This window comes from Cetorhinus maximus, unplaced genomic scaffold (genome assembly GCF_964194155.1).
Source record: "Cetorhinus maximus unplaced genomic scaffold, sCetMax3.hap1.1 HAP1_SCAFFOLD_306, whole genome shotgun sequence".
Lineage (NCBI taxonomy): Eukaryota > Metazoa > Chordata > Chondrichthyes > Lamniformes > Cetorhinidae > Cetorhinus > Cetorhinus maximus.
In genome coordinates, this window is record NW_027596259.1 from 437,311 (window position 1) to 461,103 (window position 23,793).

The 23,793-nt window shown below is 45.8% G+C and overlaps 1 protein-coding gene across 1 annotated transcript; it reads left to right on the forward strand.

The window, feature by feature from the left end:
* The first annotated feature begins 600 nt into the window (after nucleotides 1-600).
* LOC144673192 (uncharacterized) lies at nucleotides 601-23,519 on the forward strand. The gene is made up of 3 exons (XM_078535154.1): nucleotides 601-1,391; nucleotides 2,597-2,612; nucleotides 22,203-23,519. Exons 1-3 carry the CDS (start codon nucleotides 724-726, stop codon nucleotides 23,088-23,090), a joined length of 1,572 nt encoding a protein of 523 aa, XP_078391280.1. The 5' UTR covers nucleotides 601-723; the 3' UTR covers nucleotides 23,091-23,519.
* The last annotated feature ends 274 nt before the right edge of the window (nucleotides 23,520-23,793 follow it).

A 23,793-nucleotide genomic window follows, 5' to 3' on the forward strand; every position in this document is an offset into this window, starting at 1 on the left:
GAAACCTGACACAAAAACAAAAATGCTGGAAAAACTCAACAGGTCTGACAGCATCTGTGGAGAGAAGGACAGAGTTATTGTTTTGAGTCCGTGTGACTCTTCATCAGAGATATTATTGATTATTTGATTTTATTCTCACTCTTCACACAGGGGCTGGAGAACTGAACCCAGCTACAGTAGAGAGAGGGAACAATCTCGGAGTGGAGAAAATAAATGGTTGCAATGGTGTGATGTGTTTGGATTTCAGCACAGGAGAAGCAATAGTGTGTGGGACAACTTTGGGGGAGCAAAGGAGGAGAAATGTTGGATGAAAATTAGAATTGTTTTTTCAGAATATATAGCCTGTGATGACTTTTGTAAACACATTTTACAGGGTAATTTGAAGGGGAGGATTTACAGACAGGAAACTCAAGCCAAACATGACATCCACATCTGACAGAAACACTCAATTCTTCAGGACCTGAATCAGCCTTTGAATGTGTAAGGAGAACTGTTTGTCTATTCTGTCGGAGGGAAAATATTTCAAACATCAGTGTGACTGGAAAGGCAACAAGACACATACGCACATTGGAGTGAATTGACTGTGGAAAACGTTTTAACCAGTTACACAGCCTGAAGAAACACCACGTCATTAACAGCAGGGAGAAACCGTACCTGTGTTTTGTGTGTGGACAAGGCTTTAATTGATTGTCCAAACTGGAGAAACTAACGGACACTGGCACCATGAAAAAACTGTGGAAATGTGGGGACTGTGGGAAGGGATTCAATTATCCATCCCTGTTGAGAAACCATCAACGCATTCACACAGGGGAGAAGCCATTCACCTGTTCCATGTGTGGGAAGGGATTCACTCAGTCATCCAGCCTCATGATACACCAGCGAATTCACACTGAGGAGAGACCATTCACCTGCTCTGTGTGTGGGAAGAGATTCACTCGATCATCCAATCTGCTGACACACCAGCGAATTCACACTGAAGAGAGGCCATTCACCTGCTCTGTGTGTGGGAAGGGATTCACTCGGTCAGTCAGACTCATGTTACACCAGCAAATTCACTCTGAGGACCGACCATTCAGCTGCACTTCCTGTGGAAAGAGGTTCACATCTCCACTTAATCTCAGTGCACACAAACGTGTTCACACTGGGGAGAAGCCATTCACCTGCTCCATGTGTGGGAAGAGATTCACTCAATCATCCAGTCTGCTGAGACACCAGCGAGGTCACATTGAGGGGAAGCCATTCAGCTGCACTTCCAGTGGAAAGAGGTTCCAGCCTTCTTCTGTCCTCAGTGCACACCAACAAGTTCACACTGGGAAAAGTCTGATCACCTACTCTGGGTGTGGGAAGGGATTCACTCAGTCACGATATTTGCTCAGAAAGCGAATTTACAAGTGACTGCAGGTGTTTTCGAATCTGCTGTTAACCATGTCCAGGCTGATGGTCTGACAATATTATTACTGCCACATCTTCATGACCTCCTCCTTCTCTGTTGGGAGATAGGATCCATTCCATAGGACATGAGTAATTCAAGAATGATCACAATGTGCAAAAAAAAAGGTGACAGAGGAGATTGCCACAGCTACAGAGACATCTCACTCCTCAGCATCACAGGGACGTCCTTCACTAGGGTCAAGCTTGAAAGACTTCATCCACTTGCAGAGCGAGTGTATCCAGAAGCACAGTGCAGTTTCTGTGCTGGCAGATCTACAGTGGACATGATCTTCTCCATACGCCAGCTACAAGAGAAGTGTAGGGAACAGGATAAACCTCTTTACCTTACTTTACTAGATCTCACTAAAGAATTCAACTCCGTCAGCAGGGCAGGACTGTAGAAGACATTAGAAAAACTTGACTGTCCACCAAAGCTGCTCAATATCATCCACTCCTTTCAAGACAACAGGCCGTGTACTGTACAGGTTCATGGCAGAATCTATGACAGTTTCAGGATGAAGAATGAAGTGAAACAGACACCAGTACTGAGAACAAGAACCCACAACGAGACCTGATCAACACGAATAATAATAACTTCTGTCAGGGAGATAGAACAGGGAGGTATGATATTGAATGATGAGATAAGTAACGAGACCTGTGCATTTCAAGTCGAGAAGGGGATTGGATTAAATCATTGCTTCCCAAAATTTTTCTCAGTGTGACTCCATTTTAATGACTCAGCATCATGTGACCCCAGATTGAAATTTGTTGAGGGGTGTGAGAATTGTTGAGCAGGAGGTGGGTGTGGGGGGTGGGGCTGATTATTAACAGATTATTGTGTTTGGACTCTGATTATCAATATACTAGCATCCTGATTATTAATCTTATCGGATCATGATTATTGAAACAATTAGCAAATGACTATAATGTAATTGGACCCTGATTATTGATTCAATAGGAATCTGATAGTTCATTGAAATAATTCTGATTATTAATGTATTCGCATCCTGATTATTGCTGCAATAGGCAGCCTAATTGTTAATGCAGTTGGAATCATGTTATTAATGTAATTAGATGCTGATTATTAATGTAAAAGGACTCTGATTATTAATGTCATAAGACACTGATTATTAATGTAATATGATGCTGATTCTTTATGTAATAGGTCACTGATTAATAATGTAATAGGACACTGACTATGAATGTAATCAGACACTGATTATTCGTGTCATTAGATCCTGATTATTAATATAAAAGGACACTGATTATACATGCAACTGGGTGTTGTTAGTACATATCTGAAAACTGATGTGGTGGTTTTGGATGATGTCACCAAGTGGCAATATGTAGATGAGAAATAGGAGGGGCCAAGGATAGATCCTTGGGGGACACCAAGTACAAGGACTTTGGAGAGGAAGGGGAGGTTGGAGATGGGGCGGTAGTTTGCAAAGACAGTGGAGTCAAAATTGTTTTTATCAGGATGGTTGATGGTGATGGATTTAAAGGTGAGAGGGTCAGTACCAAAAGAGAGAGAACCATTAACAATATCAGCTACATGGAGAAGTTGGCTGATCCGCAGTTTAGTGGGAATAGGGTCAATGGAGCAGAAGTTGGGCCTCATCAACAAGATGAGCATTGAGAGGGCATGAGGGAGATGGGAGAGAAACTGGAGAAAGATGTGGGTTCAGGACTCAGACAAGGGGGATCTTTACAGACAGTTTGTCCCGGTGGGTTAGTGGAAGGGAGGGAAGTAGCAGAGGCAGCTGATCGGATTGTCTCAATCTTAGTGACAAAGAAACTCCATGGGTTCCTCACACTTGTTGTTGGTGAGGATAGAGGAGACAGGGTTGAGGGAGAGACCTTCAAAAGGAACTTACTTGTCAAAGAGATATCAAAAAGATATGACACACAGTATATTTCATGTAAAACTGATGTTTTTAACTTTTATCCAGCATATTAACCCCTATAACTGGGCTGGAGTTTATTAACATCAGCAGAAACAGACCCCAATGAATATGGTTCAGTCCTGGATGTGATTAACAGCAAAACCCAATCACTGTAGTTACTTGTGAATCGCTGGAGTCTCGGTGGGTGGGATGAGGTAGTGAATCCTTTTCCACACACGGAGCAGGTGAACGGTCTCTGCCCAGAGTGAACTTGCTGGTGTCTCAGCAGGTGGGATGATGAGTGAATCCCTTCTCACACTCAGAGCAATTGAACGGTCTCTCCTAGTGTGAACGCGTTGATGGTTCCTCAGTTCTCTGAACATTTATAACACTTCCCGCAGCCTGGACATTTAAAAGGTCTCTCTTCAGTGTTGGAATCTTGGTGGGACATAATTTCCCCAGAAAGTTTAGAGCACTTTCCACACTGGATGCAGGTGAACGGTCTCTCCCCAGTGTGAACTCTCTGGTGTCTCAGCAGGAGAGATGAATGAGTGAATCCCTTCCCAAACTCAGAGCAGGTGAATAGCCTCACCCCAGTGTGTCTGTGTCGATGAATTTCCAGCTGGGATGGGTAATTGAATCCTTTCGCACACTCCCTATATTTCAACAGTTTCTCCCCAGAGTGACTGCACTTGTGTCTCGACAGGCCAGATGATGGGCTGAAGCCGATCAAAGCTGATTTATTTGACTTTTAGCCGGAATATTAAGGCCTATAACTGGGCTGGAGTTTATTAACATCAGCAGAATCAGATCCCAGTGCACACGGTTCAGTCCTGGATGTGATTAACAGCAAAATCCAATCACTGTCATTACTCATGAACTTGCTGGTGTGTCAGCAGGGTGGAGGAATCAGTGAATCTTACCCCACACTGAGGGCAGGTGAACGGCCTCTCCCCAGTGTGAGTGCGCTGGTGTGCAGTGAGTTGAGATGACCACCTGAACCCAATCCCACACTGAGAGCAGCTGAATGGCCTCTCATCAGTGTGAACACGCTGATGGGACATCAGATCCCAGGAGCTTTTATAGCACTTCCCACAGTCTGGGCATTTGAAAGGTCTCTCCCCAGTGTGAACTCGCTGGTGTTTCAGGAGTTTGGATGAATGAGTGAATCCCTTCCCACACTCTGAGCAGGTGAACGGCCTCTCCCCAGTGTTTCCAACTCAGATGGGGTTCTGAATCCCTTCCCACACTCCCCACATTTCCATGGACTCTCCCCCGTGTGACTGTGCTTGTGTCTCGACAGGCCAGATGATCGGCTGAAGCCTCGTCCACACACAGAACACGTGTATGGTTTCTCCCCACTGTGAACGGTGCTTTTTCCCTCCATGTTCAAAATCCGATGATATTCAGGTTTTGATAAATTGGGCGACTCTGTCAGATCCTGATGTGATGTTTGGTTTCAGTTTCCTGAATGAAAATCCTCCCCTTCTAATACCCTGTGAAATTGATTTGAAACAGGAAAAAGGGAGTGAGAGAGAACCCACAAAAACACAAAGGCAGGTTGTGAAATTGAGCTGAATGAATCTGGGAATTTGTGGGGCCGGCACGAGGAAAAAGTGACCGTGAAAACTGCTGGATTGTCATAAAAACCCAACTGGTTCACTAATGTCCTTCAGGGGAGGGAACCTGCCACCCGGTCTGGGCCAACACAAGACTCTGGCCTCTATAAGAACTGAATAAATAGGAACAAGAGAAGTCCTAACACCCCGTCGAGCCTGCTCCACCATTCAATACGATCGTGGCTGATCTTGGGCTTCAACTCCACTTTCCGACCCACTCCCCATATCCCTCGACTCCCTGAGAGACCAAAAATCTCCCCATCTCAGTCTGAAATATATTCAATGATGGAGCATCCACAACCCGCTGGGCTGGAGAATTCTATGTGACAAGAGGGCCAGAAAAAGAGAGAGACGAGTGGGAGAGGCAGAGGGAGGAGGTTACTGAACAAGACACAGGATGTCAGTAAACAGAATTCGAGCACATGGGATTGGAGTAATATACTGCTATGGATTGAGAATTAGTGAACAGACAGAAAACAGAGAGTAGGAATAAACGGCTCATTCTCAGGATGGCAGGCTGTTACTTGTGGGGTACGGCAAGGCTCAGTGCTTGGCCCACAGCCATTCACAGAATCACACAGTGCAGAAGAGGCCCTTCGGCCCATTGAGTCTGCACCGACACGTGAGAAACACCTGACCTACCTACCTAATCCCATTTACCAGCACTTGGCCCATAGCCTTGAATGTTATGACGTGCCAAGAGCTCATTCAGGTACTTTTTAAAGGATGTGAGGCAACCTGCCTCCACCACCCTCCCAGGCAGCGCATTCCAGACCGTAACCACCCTCTGGGTAAAAAGGTTTTTCCTCACATCCCCCCTAAAGCTCCTGCCCCTCATCTTGAACTTATGCCCCCTTGTGACTGAACCTTCAACTAAGGGGAACAGCTGCTCCCTAACCACGCTGTCCATGCCCTTCATAATCTTGTACACCTCGATCAGGTCGCCCCTCAGTCTTCTCTGCTCCAATGAAAACAACCCAAATCTATCCAACCTCTCTTCATATTTGAAATGTTTCTTCCCAGGCAACATCCTGGGGAATCTCTTCTCCGTACCCCACAAGTAACAGCCTGCCATCCTGAGAATGAGCCATTTATTCCTACTCTCTGTTTTCTGTCTGTTCACTAATTCTCAATCCATAGCAGTATATTACTCCAATCCCATGTGCTCGAATTCTGTTTACTGACATCCTGTGTCTTGTTCAGTAACCTCCTCCCTCTGCCTCCAGTGTAATCACATCCTTCCAAGAATGTGGCGACCAGAACTGCACACTGTACTCCAGCTGTGACCTCACCAAGGTTCTATACAACTCCAACATGACCTCCCTGCTTTTGTAATCTATGCCTCGAATTGATAAAGGCGCGTGTCCCATATGCCTTTTTCACCACCCCACTAACCTGCTCCTCCTTCAGAGATCTATGGACACACGCTCCAAGGTCCCTTTGTTCCTCAGAACTTCCTAGTGTCATGCTGTTCGTTGAATACTTCCTTGTCAAATTACTCCTTCCAAAGCGTATCACCTCACACCTTTCAGGGTTAAATTCCATCTGCCACTTTTCTGCTCATTTAACCATCCCATCTATAACTTCCTGTAGCCTAAGACACTCAACCTCACTGATAGCCACCCGGCCAATCTTGGTGTCATTCCCAAACTTACTAATCCTACCCCCCACATAGTCATCTATGTCATTTATATAAATGATAAATAATAGGGGACCCAGCACAGACCCCTGTGGTTCACCACTGGACACAGGCTTCCAGTCACTAAAGCAGCCTTCTGTCATCACCCTGTGTCTCCTACAACTAAGCCAATTTTGAATCCACCTTATCAAATTACCCGGTATCCCGTGTGCATTTGCCTTCTTTATAAGTCTCCCATGTACGACCTTGTCAAAGGTTTTGCTTAAATCCATACAAACTACATCAACTGCATTACCCTCATCTACACACCTGGTCACCTCCTCAAAAAATTCAATCAAATTTGTTTGGCATGACCTCCCTCTGACAAAGCCATGCTGACTATCCCTGATCAAACCTTGCCTCTCCAAGTGGAGATAGATTCTCTCCCTTCAGAATTTTCTCCAATAGTTTCCCTACCATTGCCTTGAGACTCACTGGTCTGTAGTTCCCTGGCTTATCTCTACAACCCTTCTTAAATAGCGGAATCACATTAGCTGTTCTCCAGTCCTCTGGCACCTCCCCCGTGGCCAGAGAGGAATTAGAAATTTGGGTCAGAGCCCCTGCAATCTCCTCCCTTACCTCCCTCAACAGTCTGGGACACAAATCATCCAGACCTGGAGATTTGTCCACTGTTAAGCCTGCCAACACCTTATCACTCCCTATATCAACTTGCTCAAGAACCTCGCAGTCTCTCTCCCCAATTTCCATACCTTCATCCTCATTCTTTTCGGTGAAGACGGATGCGAAGTATTCATTCAACACTCTACCGATATCCTCTGGCTTCACTCACAGATTGCCCACTTGGTCCCTAATAGGCCTTACTCTTTCCCTGGTTACCCTCTTCCCATTGATACACTTACAGAATATCTTGGGATTTTCCCTACTTTTACCACAAACTATAGAGATGATTTGAAGGCACCGATTTAAGAGACACCTAGATTTTCACATGCTCATCCTTGTTTTCCTCCAAGCTAATGATCATTCCTATCTCTGTAGCCTCTTCCAGCCTTACAATTCTCCCAGAGATATCTGCGCTCCTCAAATTCCGACTTCCTGAGAATTCCTGATTTTAATCACTGTGTCACTGATTACCATCATGTCAGTTTCCAAGGCCCAAGCTCTGGAATTCCCTCCCTAAACCTCTCCACCTCATTAGCATCCTTTAGGATACTCCTTAAAACTGACCTCTTTGACCAATCTTTTGGTCACCAGCCTGATGTGGCTCAGGGTCAAACCTGGTTTTCTAACATTTCTGTGAAATGTCTTGGAGAACTGCATAACCTTAAATGCGTGATATAAACACAAATTGTTGTTGTTGTTTTGGAACATATACCACTGTTCCTTCATCATCACTGGGTGAATAACCTGTAACTCATTACCTAACAGCATTGTGGGAGCACCTTCACCACACGGACTGCAGCAGTTCAAGAAAGTCAAACATCATCTTCTCCACAGGCAACTGGGGATTGGCAATATTTGCTGGTATCTTTGGAGAATGAAACAGAGTTAATGTTTCAAGGTGTGCGGAATGAATTACGCGGAATAAAAATGATGCCGAATCTGATGGTCAATATAAGCTCAGAAGTGGAGCAGAAATGGACTACAGTGCAGGAAAAACAATTCCTGACCAGGAAAGATACTGTGGGAAAATAAAGCTGGTAAGACAGCAGCACATGGTCGGGGGATGGAAAGCGGTGGAAACCTCATTTAGACACAATTGGCAGAAGTAACATTAAAATCCTAAACAGAGCTATAATACACCCATTATTCGAGACAGAACAAGTTAAACAATGGCAGAGAGGTGATCAGAGAGGGCAGAGGTGAAACAGGGCAATAGAGGGACATGGATTCAGGTCCACAGTCAAGGAGTCACACCAGCCCCAGGGCCGTGAAACGTTTCACAGATGACAGAACATTAACTAAAAGTTCAAAGTTGTAGCTAAATGGTGAAAAAAAGTCACCTCTAGAACAATTTCACAGTTTTCAATTTTAAACTCTCCTGCTGGAGCCTGCAGCCTGAAAGATATCAGAAGCACTGGAGTCAGAGAAAAATCTCCCAGTTGAGGAAATACCCAGGGAGCGGGGTGATGTCACCGTGTAATTGTCGATGTGTGATGATGTCACAGTGTAATTGTCGATGTGTGATGATGTCACCGTGTAATTGTTGATGTGTGATGATGTCACAGACACGGACACAGAACATCTGGGTCTGTGCAAACCAGTGATCACCACACATTATGAAGGATGTGAGGGAGCTGAGGTTTATGTGAGGTAATTAAAGAAAAACTGTTTCCATTAACTGATCGTAAAAGGACTATGGGACAAAGTTTAAAGATTTTGGGCAAGATACACAGGGGGGAACGTGAGGAACAAATTTTACACGCTGAGTGGTGTCAATGCTTACACTGAAAAGACCGATAATATCCAGGTCCTGATGAATCGAGTGATTCTTGCAGACTCTGATGTGATCTTTCGTTTGAATTTCCCATCTGCAAAACCTCATCTTCTGATAGCCTGTGAAGGGAGTTTCCAAAATCCATCACTGTCAGTCCAGGATAGAAATTGGGGACGGACAAACATTACTCCTGGGTTGAGTCTACTGTGTGTAAATTCTCCTCTTCTCACCCTCTGTAAAAGGAGTTTCCAAAATCCAACCTGTCAGTCAAGGATAGAAAGGCACAACATTCTCTCCTCCTGCTACCTGGACCAGGATGACCGCGCATGCGCCCTGCTGCACATTGCCCCCTATAAAAATGGCGGCCCTTACCCCGGGCCTGGCGAAGGGAGAAATCCAGACTTTTTCGGCCCTTTCTCTGTAAACACAAGACCGGTACCTTGTTATTTGGGGTCTGCGACCTGCACTGTGTCTTTATGAAGCCACTCCACTGGCTCCATTCCTTCTCACACATCCACTAACTCTGTTAGTTTGCTCCGCTCGACATTCTCTCACCCGCTCTGAGCAGCCTCGGACACAGACCAGCACTGCGCATGCTCATGAAACACATCGCAACGCGCATGTGCGGGGTGCTGCTGTGTGGATAGGGCACATTCTGTCCCGCAGAGAATGCTGGGTGAGCCCTCCGCCATTGAAAGTTGAAAATGTGGAATCAACTCTGTCGTATAATTAGAACACGATGGATACCTTACGGTCATGATTTAAAATTGTTCAATTGAATCAATTCATCCAGCGACTGAAGTGCTCTGGCATGCAACATAATTTTCTCCAGGATGTAATGAACAGCAGAACAAACCCCTACAGTTAGATCTGAACTCAATGGAGTCTCAGCAGATGGGGTGAGGTTGTGATTCTTTTCCTCCCATACATGGCACATTTAAACCGTGTCTTGCAGTGGCAGCGCTCTGGTTGTGGATTAAATCCTTTGAACTTTTAAAGTTGGAGTTTTTTTTATTCATTCATGAGATTTGGGCTTCAAGGGCATGGCCACCATTTATTGCCCTTCCCTGGTTGCCCCTGAGAAGGTGGTGGTGAGCTGCCTTCTTGAACTGCTGCAGTCCATGTGGTGTAGGTATACCCACAGTGCTGTTAGGAAGGGAGTTCCAGGATTTGAACCCAGCGACAGTGAAGGAACAGCAATAAATTTCCAAGTTAGGATGGTGAATGACTTGGAGGAGAACTTCCAGGTGTTGGTGTTCCCATCTATCTGCTGCCCTTGTCCTTCTAGATGGTAGTGGTTGTGGGTTTGGAAGGTGCTGTTGAAGGCACCTTGGTGAATTCCTGCAGTGCATCTTGTAGATGGTACACACTGCTGCTAATATGCGTCGGTGGTGGAGGGAGTGAATGTTTGTGGATGTGGTGCCAATCAAGAGGGCTGCTTTGTCCCGGACAGTGTCAAGCTTCTTGAGTGTTGTGGGAGCTGCACTCATCCAGGCAAGTGGCGATCATTCCATCACACTTCTGACTTGTGCCTTGTAGATGGTGGACAGGCTTTGGGCAGTGAGGAGATTCGTTTCTCGTCGCACAATTCCTAGCCCCTGACCTGCTCTTGTAGCCACAGTATTTATATGGCTAGTCCAGTTCAGTTTCTGGTCAAAGGTAACCCCAGGATGTTGACAATGGAGGATCAGTGATGGTAATGCCATTGAACATCAAGGGCCGTTGGATGGATTCTCTCTTGTTGGAGTTGGCCATTGCCTGACACTTGTGTAGCACGTATGTTACTTGCCACCTGTCAGCCCAAGCCAGGATATTGTCCAAGTCTTGCTGCATTTGGCCACGGACTGCTGCAGTATCTGAGGAGTCGTGATGGTGCATCATCAGTGAACATCCCCACTTCTGACCATATGGTGGAAGGAAGGTCATTGATGAAGCAGTTAAAGATGGTTGGGCCGAGGACACTACCCCGAGGGACTCCCTTCGTGATGTCCTGGAGCTGAGATGATTGACCTCCAACAACCACAACCACCTTCCTTCGTGCTAGTTATGACTCTAACCAGCAGAGAGTTTTCCACTGATTCCCATTGACTCCAGTTTTGCTAGGGCTCCTTAATGCCAGACTCTCAAATGCGGCCTTGATGTCAAGGGCAGTCACTCTCACCTCATCTCGGGGGTGCAGCTCTTTTGTCCATGTTTGATCCAAGGCTGTAATGAAGTCAGGAGCTGAGTGGCCCTGTTAGAATCCATACTGGGCGTCAGTGAGCAGGCTATTGCTAAGCAAGTGCCGCTTGATAGAACTGCTGATGACCCCTTCCATTACATTACTGATGATGAAGAGTAGACAGATGGGGCAGTAATTAGCCAGGTTGGATTTGTCCTGCTTTTTGTGTACAGGACATACCTGGGAAATTTTCCACATAGCCGGGTAGATGCCAGTGTTGTAGCTGCACTGAAACAGCTTGGCTAGGGGTGCAGCAATTTCTGGAGCACAAGTCTTCAGTACTATTGCCGGAATATTGTCAGGCCCTCCATCATTGAGGATGGGGATATTTGTGGATCTTCCTCCTCCAGTGAGTTGTTTAATTATCCAGCACAATTTACGACTGGATTTGGCAGGACTGCAGAGCTTCGATCTGATCCATTGGTTGTGGGATTGCTTTGATATCTATCACTTGCTACTTATGCTGTTTGGAGCACAAGTAATCCTGTGTTATAGCTTCACCAGGTTGACACCTCATTTTTAGGTGTGCCTGATTCTGCTCCTGGCATCCCCTCCGGCACTTTTCATTGTACCAGGGTTGGTCCCCTGGCTTGATGTTAATGGCCGAGTGGGGGATATACAGGACCATGAGGTTACAGATTGTGTTCGAGTACAATTCTGCTGCTGCTGATGGCCCACAACGCCTCATAGAGGTCCAGCCTTGATTTGCTAGATCTGTTCGAAATCTATCCCGTTTAGTACAGTGGTAGTGCCACACAACACGATAGAGGGTCCTGAAGGCAGGACTTCATCTCCATAATGACTGTGCGGTGGCCACTCCCACTGATACTGACGTGGACAGATGCATCTGTGGCCGGCAGGTTTGTGAGGATGAGGTCAAGTATGTTTTTCCCTCTTGTTAAGAGGTGGGAAAACTAGATAAACCCCTTTGCTCACATGAAGTATCTGAATGGGCTTGCACCGGCGAGACTGTGTTGCTGTGTCTGTAAATGGGATGATAGAGGGAATCCCTTTCCATTTCCAGCTAGTGAATGATCTGTTTACAGTGTGAGTTTACCTGTACAGTTTCAGCTCAGACATCGATCTCAACACCTTCTAGTAATGGGTTCCACATTCTTAGCACTAAACAGTTAAAGAAAAGCAAAATACTGCAGATGCTGGCTATTTGAAAGAAAAACTGAAAATGCTGGAATTCTCAGCAGGTCTGGTAGCTTCTGTGGAGAGAGGAACAGTTTTCATTTCAGGTCTGTAACCTTTCATGAGAACTGCACTGCATCTGAACTGTTAATTATGCCTCTCAATCCAAGGAAGCTGCCAGATGTGGTCAGGGAACTCAAGATGAAAAAGAAAATTCCCTTTGAGGAATGGAATCCGAGGAGAATGAAGGGTGAACTGTCCGACTGACCAGAGACAGTCAAGGCACCTTTCCCTTCTTTAAGACGCTGGAACACTGACTCTGATGTTCTCAGTGATAATAACTGATCTGAGACATTGAAAGGATTCTCGTTACTGCACATCAGGAATTCAAACCTAATATTGGCTTCGGGGCAATCAGAATATTTGGAAACAGACAAGATGCTGAAAGGCTCGAAGGGAGACGGCACCGGTTGTAGGAGAGCTGGCTCCCAGTGACATGGGTGTGTCTGCATTGGGTGAGATCAGAGTGTTTCCATGTATCCACAATGAATGTCCCAAAGATTATTTTGGAAGATTAAATCTAACAGAATGATTGACATTTGGGTAGTGTCAGTTTGAAGATTTGACTTACTCACACCCTGGTTGGGATACCTTACAGTTGGAACTTGTCTCACTTTATGTGGAACAATTGGCCAGCACATTTGCCTATTGACTGAAAGGTTGATGGTTCGAAACCATGTAGGGATGTAAGTTTCACTGTTTTCCCCCCCATCAGCATTCATTGTCACATAGTTCTGTTGTCAAGGGGTATTTGAGATGCAAGAAAATATCCCCAGCTCTGCAGTTATCCAGTGAGTTCCCACTTGAACACTTTTTAAAAATTAACTTTTCTGTCAAATATAATATGAATAGATTTGGAACTACTATGCACCTTCATCTAACCCATTAGAAACCCATGAAATTATTAGATTTAAACAAGCCCATCAGTTATTCTCTCTTCCTCAGCTCCACGGTGAGTGAGACAAGGAAAAGCAGAAAAGCAGCAATATTCCGGCCCCACACTCTCCAATCACCCGCTGCCAGCAGAAAGCGGCGACTGCAGCTTCAATCAGCGGGTTACTGCCCATCCCTGGGACACAAGACACTCCAACCCGGGCCAAACCACCCAATACACTGAGCACAGGCTCAGGAAAACACAGGTAGATTATATCCCAGTCACTCAACCTCCGAGCCGCATTTACAGGATACCCGTGTGAGTAAGTCACAAATGAAGAAACACCAACTTTCTAAATCTTTTCACTGTAAAATTCCCCCATTTTATTGAAAAACTGACTGTTGTGAATCTGAAAATGAGCACCATGGGATTTGTGTTACCGAGTTACTTGTTTTACATTGTTTGTCTGTCAGGTTTGCAATTCAAATTGTGTTGGATGTTGAAGTGAATCCGATATCAAAATGAGGTCACAAAGCAGGTAAATATTAAACCCAGGAAAAGATCCTGAGGAAAATGGATCAAAATGCTTGGAAGGAGCTGCAGCTAAGAAGCAGAAGCTGTGAATGATGTTACTGACGATTGAGTGGAAAGCATTGGGCCCTTGGGCTTCTGTTGGTCAATTCCTTTCCCTCCCATTGCAGTCAGACAGTTATCTCACTGTGGTAAGCGATATGGGTATTGCATTTCTAAATACCTGACCTGCTTAGTTGGTAGAGCATGTGTCCTTTAATCTTTTTGAGCCCCATTTTGGGCGCTATTGTTTTTAAACTTTGTTGCTTTCATCGTGATCCCCAGCTCTCCATTCCTCCAGCAGTTTCACCGCTCAAACTGAGTCTTTCTCCAGCCCAATTTGTTAATCTCACTGAGATTCAGACACTGTGGGGAAGCCACTCCCTGACCGCCCACCACAGGGTCAGGAACTGGTCGAGTGGCTTTACGGTCTGAATAAGATCCAACAGGAAGTCCCCTCCTGTGTCCCACCGGACGGCAGCTGGGGTCAGTCTGAGGACCTGAATAAGAATCACAGGAGCTGGAGAACTGAACCCAGCCAGGGTAGAGGGAGGGAGAAAACTGGGAGTGGAGGAAGGAAATGGTGGAGATGGTGCGATGGGTTTGGATTTCAGCAGAGTGAAGATGGAGAGCGTGTTGGGTGGAGATTCGCAGCTTTGGGGGAACAATAGAGGAAAAAAATATTCCATAGCAACGAGAATTATCTGTTCTGAATTTCTATCCTGTGCTGACAGTGAATAATTCTGTAAACTCCATTTGCAGGATATTGAAGGGAGAGTATTTGCGGAGAGGAGACTCCAAACAAAAACCTTGGCCCGAATTTACAGCAGGGGTTCTCAAACAGAGGGCTATGACTCTCGGTGAGGTCGAGAGCATAGTGGTATTGTCACTAGGTTTGTATTTCGGAAACTCAGGGGAACGCTTTGGGGAAACAAAAACAGAATTACCTGGAAAAACTCAGCAGGTCTGGCAGCATCGGCGGAGAAGAGTACAGTTGACGTTTCGAGTCCTCATGACCCTTCAGCAGAACAGATGCTTTGGGGAAGTGAATTCGAATTCCACCATTGCAGATGGTGAAATTTAAATTCAATTAAAATCTGGAATTAAATATCTGATGTAACTGTTGTTTCTTGTTGTAAAAAAAAGTCCATCTGGTTCACTAATGCCCTTTAGGGAAGGAAATCTGCCATTATGGGCAATAAATGCAGGCCCAGCCAGTGACACCCACATCCCATGAATGAATAATATAAAAAAGGCAGTTAGGCACCAGAACTGAAGCGCTTCCAACAGTCTGGACATTTAGAAGGTCTCTCCCCTGTGTGAACCCACTGGTGTCTCAGCAGGTTGGATAAATGAGAGAAACGCTTTCCACACTCGGAGCAGGTGAATGGTCTCTCCAAAGTGTGACTGCGCCAAGGAGTTTCCAAATCAGGCTGGTAACAGGACCCCTTCCCCCATTTCCATGGATTCTCTCAATTATTACTGCATTTATGTTTTGACAGGCCAGATGATTGGCTGAAGCCTGGTCCACACACACAACACGGTTTCTCCACATTGTGAACGGTGCTTTTTCCTTCCACATTCAAAATCCGATGACATTCAGGTTATGATATATTGACCGGCTCTCAGATCCTGATGTGATGTTTGGCTTCAGTTTCCCGACTGCAAATCCTCCCCTTTTAATACCCCGTGAAATTGATTGAAAACAGACCAAAGGGAGTGAAAGAGAACCACAAAAACATAGAGGCAAGTTGTGAAATTGAGCTGAATGAATCTGGGAATTTGTGGGGCCGGCACGAGTAAAAAGTGACAGAAAACTGCCAGATTGTTATAAAAACCCAACTGGTTCACTAATGTCCTTCAGGGAAGGGAACCTGCCACCCGGTCTGGGCCCACACAAGACTCTGGTCTGCGTGGTCGGAGAGAAAGATGGGGCATGGCAAATGGACGATGTAAATCTGCAACACAACCAGAATGTTGATAGAATCAACCCAACTCACAGCCCACAGCACCCAGAATACAAGGGCAGCTGGTGCATGGGAAAACCATCATCTCCAGGACACACACCAGCGAGTTCACACTGGGGAGAGGCCGTTCACCTGCTCCATGTGTGAGAAGGGATTTAACTGATCATCCAACTGCTGAGAAACCAGCGAGTTCACAAGTGACAGCAGGGGTTGGATTCTGCTGTTATTGTTGCTGTTAATCACATTCAGGGCTGAACCATGTTCATTCTGAAAGTTGGGGTTTGTTTCTGCTGATATTAATAATCCCTGTAACTGGGATAGAATTTAATGTTCTGATAATTCACTTGCTTTACTTTGTAACCTTTATTCTTCAAATTAAGTATCGTTCTTCTGCCTGTTCTCAAGGTTTTGAAAAATGAAACCAAACAGTGATTTATTTGTACTTCTTGCAGTTTAGTTACTGTATTCGCTGCTCACGATGTGATTGGCTCTACATCTGGGAAGACCAAACACAGATTGGGTGATCACTTTATGGAACAACCTCCGTTCAGTCTGTGAGCTTGACCCTGAGCTTCCGGTCACTTGTCATTTTAATTCTCTGCCCCACTCCCACTCTGACCTCTCTGTCCTTGGCCTCTTGCACTGTTCCAATGAAGCTCAATGGGAGCTCGAGGAACAGCAGCTCATCTTTCAATTCGGCACTTTACAACCTTTCGGACTCAACATTGAGTTCAGCAGTTTCTGCACCAACAGAGAGTTGTCAGGATCTGGAACATCCGATCTGGAAAGGTGCTGGAACCTGATTCTATCAGGAATTTTAAAAGGGAGTTTACAGGGATTTGAGATTGAGGAACTCACAGAGTTAACAATAGAAAGTGGGTGTGTGGGACTAAACACAACTGCTCTTTCAAAGAGACAGCACAAGCACAAAGGGTTGAATGGCCTCCTTGTGTGCTGTAAGTTTCTATGATTTGAGGAGTTGGCCATTTTGCCCCTCGAGCCTGTCCTACCATTAGCTGATAGTACAAGGATTAGATTGAAGGTTATGGACTATAGAGACAGGACAAATGCAGGGAAGAACTTTTTACACACCGAGTCATAATAACCCAGAACTCACTACCAAGGAGGCAGATTGAAGCAGACATGAACTCTGATTTAAAATGGAGATTGGATGTCGAGGGAAATAAACTTGCAGGGCCTTGGGGATACAGGAGGGGAATGGGACAGACTGGATTGCTCTAGAGAGCTTGCTGGACTCAATGAGCTGAATGGCTTCTTTCTGTGCTCTAATTACTCGGACTCATTTGTTTACTGTCTCCTCATAATTTAAATTTTGGAGTCCATGTTTTGGAGTCCAAGTTCAGGTAAATCTGCGCTGCACTCCCACTAAGTCCAATAGAGTCTATCCTTCCTAAGGTGTGCTGCTCAGAATTGAACACAGTATTCCTGTTCTGATCAATGGTCATGTTGACCTGAAATGCTAACTCTGTTTCTCTCCACCGATACTGCCTGACCTGCTGAGTATTTCCAGCATTTTATTTTTATTACAGTGGTTCAGGTGCGGTCTAACCTGGATTTTGAATATCTCGGTGCTTTTCCAGTCACATCGATACCTGAAACCTTTTCTGACAAACAGAACAGACAAACCTTTTTCCTTCCACAGTCAAAGTCCGATAAGATTCAGGTTCTGACGAATCCAGTGACTCTGTCAGATGTTAATGTGACGTTTGGTTTGAATTTCCCGTCTGCAAATCCTCCCATTGAAAATCCTGTAAAAATATTATTTAAAAATCCATCCCTGTCAGTCCAGGAGAGAAATTAAGAGACAAACATTTCTCTGGGTTGGAGTTTGCTGTGTGTAAATCCTCCCCTTCTAACCCCCTGTAAAAGGAGTTTCCAAACACTGGGTGTAAACTGGGCTCCGGGAGTTTGTAATCCGGGTTTGGAGTCCTACACCGGGTGTTTGTGAATCCTCCCAGTCCACCCTCCGGCTCCATTCCTCTCCTGCACTCGGCTCTTTCTCACCCGCTGGACTTTCAAGCTGACCGCCTTCAGCCTGGTACCGCGCATGCTCCACTCCCAGCCGGCTCCGCCCTCTCATTCACTCCGATTGGTTGGAGGACCAGCGGCACCCGCTAGGCACTCCAGGCCCGCCCTCCTCTTCCTATTGGTCTGGAGCTGCCGTCAGTCATTCTGAGATGGAGCATGCGCAGTCCATTGGAACAGGCGGTAAGAGAGCTCGCGCGAGCGGAGTTAAAATGTGGGTTTAGAAAGACCGAGTGCGAATTTATAGCCGAAAGTAAAACCGTGAACATGGATGGGGCTGGCGGGTGGGTTGGGAGGCTTCATAAACTCACGGTGTCGGCCCTAAGCCCTCAATAAGTAGCCATCGTTCCCGCGTTTAGCTGGACGAAGCTGAGGTCTACTTTCCGGAAGTAGGCCCGAGTTAATGGCCGCCATTTTTCTAGGGGGCAATGAGCATCTGTGAGCGTGCGTGGCCGCCACCTTTGCAGCGGCTGCAAACTCGGGTGAATAACCCGCAGGAGGGACAATAAATCAGAGATAGAGTTTGGTGTGAAATCAATGGGTTGTTGTAAAACAGGAGATCAGGGTAACAGTCAGAAACAACAACAACTTCTATTAACATCATAAATCATCCCAGTGAGCTTCACAGGGAAATTATAAAACAAAGTGTGACACCCAGAGGCGTAAGGAGATATTCGGGCAGAAGCCTCGCCAAGGAGTTTGAAGCAGTGTTAAATAGTCACTTGTTTCAACAGAATTTGATTATTACTGAAAAAAGAGACAAGCTGCTGAGGGCAGAGGGCATTTAAGAGCGAACCACATTGCTGTGAGTCTGGAGTCACATGTAGACCAGACAGATAAGGACGGCAGGTTTCCTTCCTGAAAGGACATGAGTGAACCAGATGGGTTTTTATAATAATTGGTAATGGTTTCATGGTCATCACCGCCATCTGCCATGGTGCGATTGGAACCTGGGTTTCCAGAGCATTACCCTGGGTCTCTAGAATACACGTCTAGTGAAAATACCACAACGCCATCCCCTCGCCTTAAAGCACCCTCAAGCCAGGTAGTAGTCAAGTCTACAATCTTCGGATCCATAGGCAGACGCATTATCCATTGTGCCACTGGCCCTGGTCATGTTCCTTCTGCCTGTAGAGGACAGTTCACTGTGCGTGAGTATATGTAGCTTCTCGCAAGTGTAAATGAGTCACATTATGAGCCCGACTGATAATCTTTGAAATTTGATGTTCTTGCATTTGTCCTGATGAGGACAAGATTAAAAGCTGTGACAGAATGTCTCTTTTTTTAGCAATATTCAAGTGTCTTAAAGGAGGAAGGTGCAGTAGACAAAGGGAGAGATTTTGAGAGTTTGGGGATGAGGGTACTGAAGGCATGGTCAATAATGGTGAAGTGATTAAAATAGAAAATTCGAGCAGTGCAGATATCTGAGGGCATGTTGCATTGATAGGGAGGGATGTAGTCCATGTAGACTACATCAACTGCACTATCCTCATTGGATTTGAAAACAAGGATGAGAATTTTAAAAACAGGTTGTTTCTTGACGGGGAGCCAAGGCAGGTCAGGAAGCAGAGGGGAGTTGGGGGAATGGGACTCACTGCGAGTGAAGACACAGACAGCAAACGTTTGGGTGGCTTCAGGTTTACAGAGGGAAGAATGTGGGAGATACGCGCAGTGCAGCTCCCACATTCTTCCCTCCGTAAACCTGAAGCCATCCAAACACCACATGGACCGCAGCGGTTCAAGAAGGCAGCTCACCACCACCTTGTCAAGGGCAACACAGGATGGGCAGTAAATACTGGCACAGCCAGCAAAGCCCACTTCCCATGAATGAATGAAAAAAAGTGTGTTGGAATTGTAGCTTGAGTCTGGTGGAGGCAACAGCAGGGATGAGGGTTTCAGCAGCAGATGCTCTCAGACAGGGTGAGGTCGGGTGATGTTACAGAGGTTGGAACAGGTGATCTTAGTGGTGGCACAGATTTGAGGTCAGAAGCTTACCTTGAGGTGAAATGTAACACCGAAGTTGTGAAGAGACTGGCTTAATCCAAGACTGTTCCCAGGGAGAGGGATGGGGTTGGTATGTAGGGAAATGGAGATTGGAGCAGGGACCGGAAAAGTCATAGATGGTCATAGTGTTATACAGCACAGAAACAGGCCCTTTGGCCCATCATGTCCGTGCCTGCCACCAAGCACCAATCTATTCTAATCCCATTTTCCAGCACTTGGCCTGTAACCCTGTAAACTGTGACGTTTCAATTGCTCATCTCAATACTTCTTAAATGTTGTGAGGCTTCATGCTTCTACCACCCCCTCAGGCAGCTTGTTCCAGATTCCAACCACCCTCTGGGTGAAATAATCCCTCCTCAAACCTCTTCTAAACCTCCTGCCCCTTATCTTAAATCTATGCCCCCTGGTTATTGATACCTCTGCTAAGGGTAAAAGTTTCTTCCTATCTACCCGATCTATGCCTCTCATAACTTTATATACCTCAATTAGGTCTCCCCTCAGCCTTCCCTACCCTAAGAATAACAACCCCAGCCTATACAGTCTCTCTTCAGAGCTGAAACACTCCAGCTCAGGCAACATCCTGGGGACTCTCCTCTGCACCCTCTCCAGTGCAATCACATCCTTCCTATAGTGTGGCAACCAGAACTGCACACAGTATTCCAGCTGTGGCCTAACTAGAGTTTTATACAGCTCCAACATAACCTCCCTGCTCTGATATTCTATGCCTTGGCTAATAAAGGCAAGTATCCCATCTGCCTTCTTAACCACCTCATCTACCTGTGCTGCTAATTAGGGATTGATGGACATGTACACCAAGGTCCCTCTGATCCTTTGTACTTCCTAGGGTCCTACCATTCATTGTGTATTCCCTTGCTGTTCCAAAATGCATCACCTCACACTTCTCAGGATTAAATTCCGTTTGCCACCTCTCTGCCCATCTTATCAGCCCATCTATATCATCCTGTAATCTAAGGCTTTCCTCCTCACTATTTACGACACGACCAATTTACGTGTCATTTGTAAACTCCTATGTTCACGTCTAAATCATTAATGTACACTACAAACAGCAAGGGTCCCAGCACCGATCCCTGCAGCATACCACATATCACAGGCTTCAAATCACAAAAACAACCTTCGACCATCACCCTCTGCCTCCTGACACTGAGCCAATTTTGGATCCAATTTGCCAAATTGCCCTAGATCCCATGGGCTCTTACCTTCTTGACCATTTTCCCGTGTGGGACCTTGTCAACAGCCTAACTGAAGTCCATGTAGACTACATCAACTACACTAGCCTCATCGACACAACTAGACACCTCGAAAAATTCAATCAAATTTATTGGACGTGATCTCCCCCTGACAAAAGTCATGCTGACTATCCCTGATTAATCGCTGCCTCTCCAAGTGGAGATTAATCCTATCCCTCAGAATTTTTTCCAATTAAAAGTGTCTTCAGTCATTTCAGTGTTTAATTGGAGTTAACTGTTCATCAGGAAGAAAAGCAGGAACCAGAATGGGCCATGAGACTGATCCCGGGTTTAACTCAGTTAGCGAGGGAGAGAAGGAAGGAAGGAAACCCTGGGAGGTTTGGAGAAACCACCTTCACGATCACTCATTAAATCTCCACACAGTAAGTTTTGGACACAAGGTTAACGTCTGCTATTCTGTATGGTCGGTCAGGGCGTTTCAGATTAATATTTTGTTACGAGTAATGGCTGAAGAGAATGTTATTGTTATCACCAGTTGTAGGAATTTATTAAAAAGATACAGAAAGAATTGTCCAAATCTCTGTTTGGATTTCAGCACAGGGAGGAGAGAGAGTGTGTGGGACGGGGATTTGTAGCTTTGGGGAAACAAGAGAGGAATAAATGTTCCATGAATTGTCTGTTCTGAATTTCTATCCTGCATTGACAGTGACGACTTTTGTAAACTCCTTTTGCAGAGAATTAGAAGGGGAGGATTTTCAGACGGGAAACTCAAACCAAACATCACATCAAGATCTGATAAAGTCACTCGATTCAGGACCTGAAAATCATCGTCTTTGACTGTGGAAGGAGAAATATTTGTCTATTCTGTCTGTGGGAAAAGATTTCAAACATCAGTGTGACTGGAAAAGCACCGAGACACACACACACCCGAGTGAGAGTGTTCCAGTGAACTGACTGTGGAAAGAGCTTTAAGCAGTTACACAGCCTGAAAAAAAATCACACATTCACAGTGGGGAGAAACTGTACACGTGTTCTTTGTGTGTGGACGAGTCTTCAATTGATCGCCCAACTTGGAGAGACACAGGGAGACCGACACCATGGAGAAACCGTGGAAATGTGGGGACTGTGGGAAGGGATTCAATTGTCCTTCCCATCTGGAAACCCACCGACGCAGTCACACTGGGGAGAGGCCGTTCTCCTGCCCCGAGTGTGGGAAGGGATTCACTCAATCATCCCAACTTCTAACACACCAGCGGTTACACACTGGAGAGAGACCATTCACCTGTTCCGAGTGTGGGAAGCGATTCACACAGTTAACCAGCCTACTGAGACACCAGCCAGTTCACACGGGAAAGAGACCGTTCTCCTGCCCTGTATGTGGGAAAGGATTCACTGGGTCCTCTGACCTGCTGAAGCACCAGCGAGTTCACACTGAAGAGAGGCCATTCAGCTGCACTTCCTGTGGAAAGAGATTCAGGTCTTCATCCAACCTCAATGCACACCAGCGAATTCACACTGGGGAAAGGCCATTCAGTTGCCCTGAGTGTGGGAAGAAATTCACTCAGTCATCTGCACTGCGGACACACCAGCGGGTTCACTCTGGAGAAAGGCAGTTCACCTGCACGGTATGTGGGAAGGGATTCACTTGGTCCTCTGACCTGCGGCAGCACCAGCAAACTCACACTGAGCAGAGGCCGTTCAGTTGTAACTTCTGTGGAAAGAGATTTGGGTCTTTTTGCAACCTGTTGAGACACCAGCGACTTCACACGGGAGAGAAGCCGTTCACCTGCTCCAATTGTGGGAAGGGATTTACTCAGTTTTCCAACCTGGTGACTCACCAGCGAGTTCACACTGGAGAGAGGCCGTTCACCTGCTCCGAGTGTGGGAAGGGATTCACTCAGTCATCCCAGCTGCTGAAACACAAACGAGTTCACAAGCGACTGCAGGGGTTGGATTCTACTGTTATTGCTGCTGTTAATCACATCCAGGACTGAACCATGTTCATTCTGACAGTTGGGGTTTGTTTCTGCTGATGTTAATAATCCCTGAAACTGGGCTGGAGTTTAATATTCTGGATCTATAGCTGATTGTGTTCTCGGGGCTGCAGTGTCCCTTTATGAACCGCTGTCTCTGGTCTTTCCCCATAATTCAGGAACTCTCAACAGAAATTACTTTACAACAAGATTCTGAACTTTTACTTCGATCCTAAATTGATCTTTGGTACGAACTCTACAATTCAGTATCTGAGAGGTTCCACTGATTAACATCTCCAATTAGAAAGTGCTGATTAATCCTTGCTGCCAATTCTTATTGACTTGCACATTACTCACAGTGACACCTCCATTATCCACCAGGAAGAAGGGGAATGGGAATTGGTGGAGAATCGAGAGTTCCCAAATGTTACCCCTCCCGCCGGATACAGAAATCCCCTCGGCACAGGAATGGAGACAAGTTCAATCCAAGTAACGGACTGTAAGTAATCACTGTCTAATAACCTTATCAGATCTTCAGAAATTTATGGAACATTACAGAAATAGCTCACTCTCTCTCTTATGAAGAAAGCTTCCATAGCTTGCTAGCTGACAAACACAGGACAGGCCTGTTATCTCTGCCAAGGACATGTCTCTCACACACACCCTGAAACAAGACATTTCTCTTGCAATGAAGGCTAACATACCCTTTGCTTTCCTAATTACT

What these genes read in the sequence shown, in the direction of transcription:
- LOC144673192 (XM_078535154.1), top strand. Translation starts at nt 724, where the DNA reads ATGAAAAAACTGTGGAAATGTGGGGACTGTGGGAAGGGATTCAATTAT.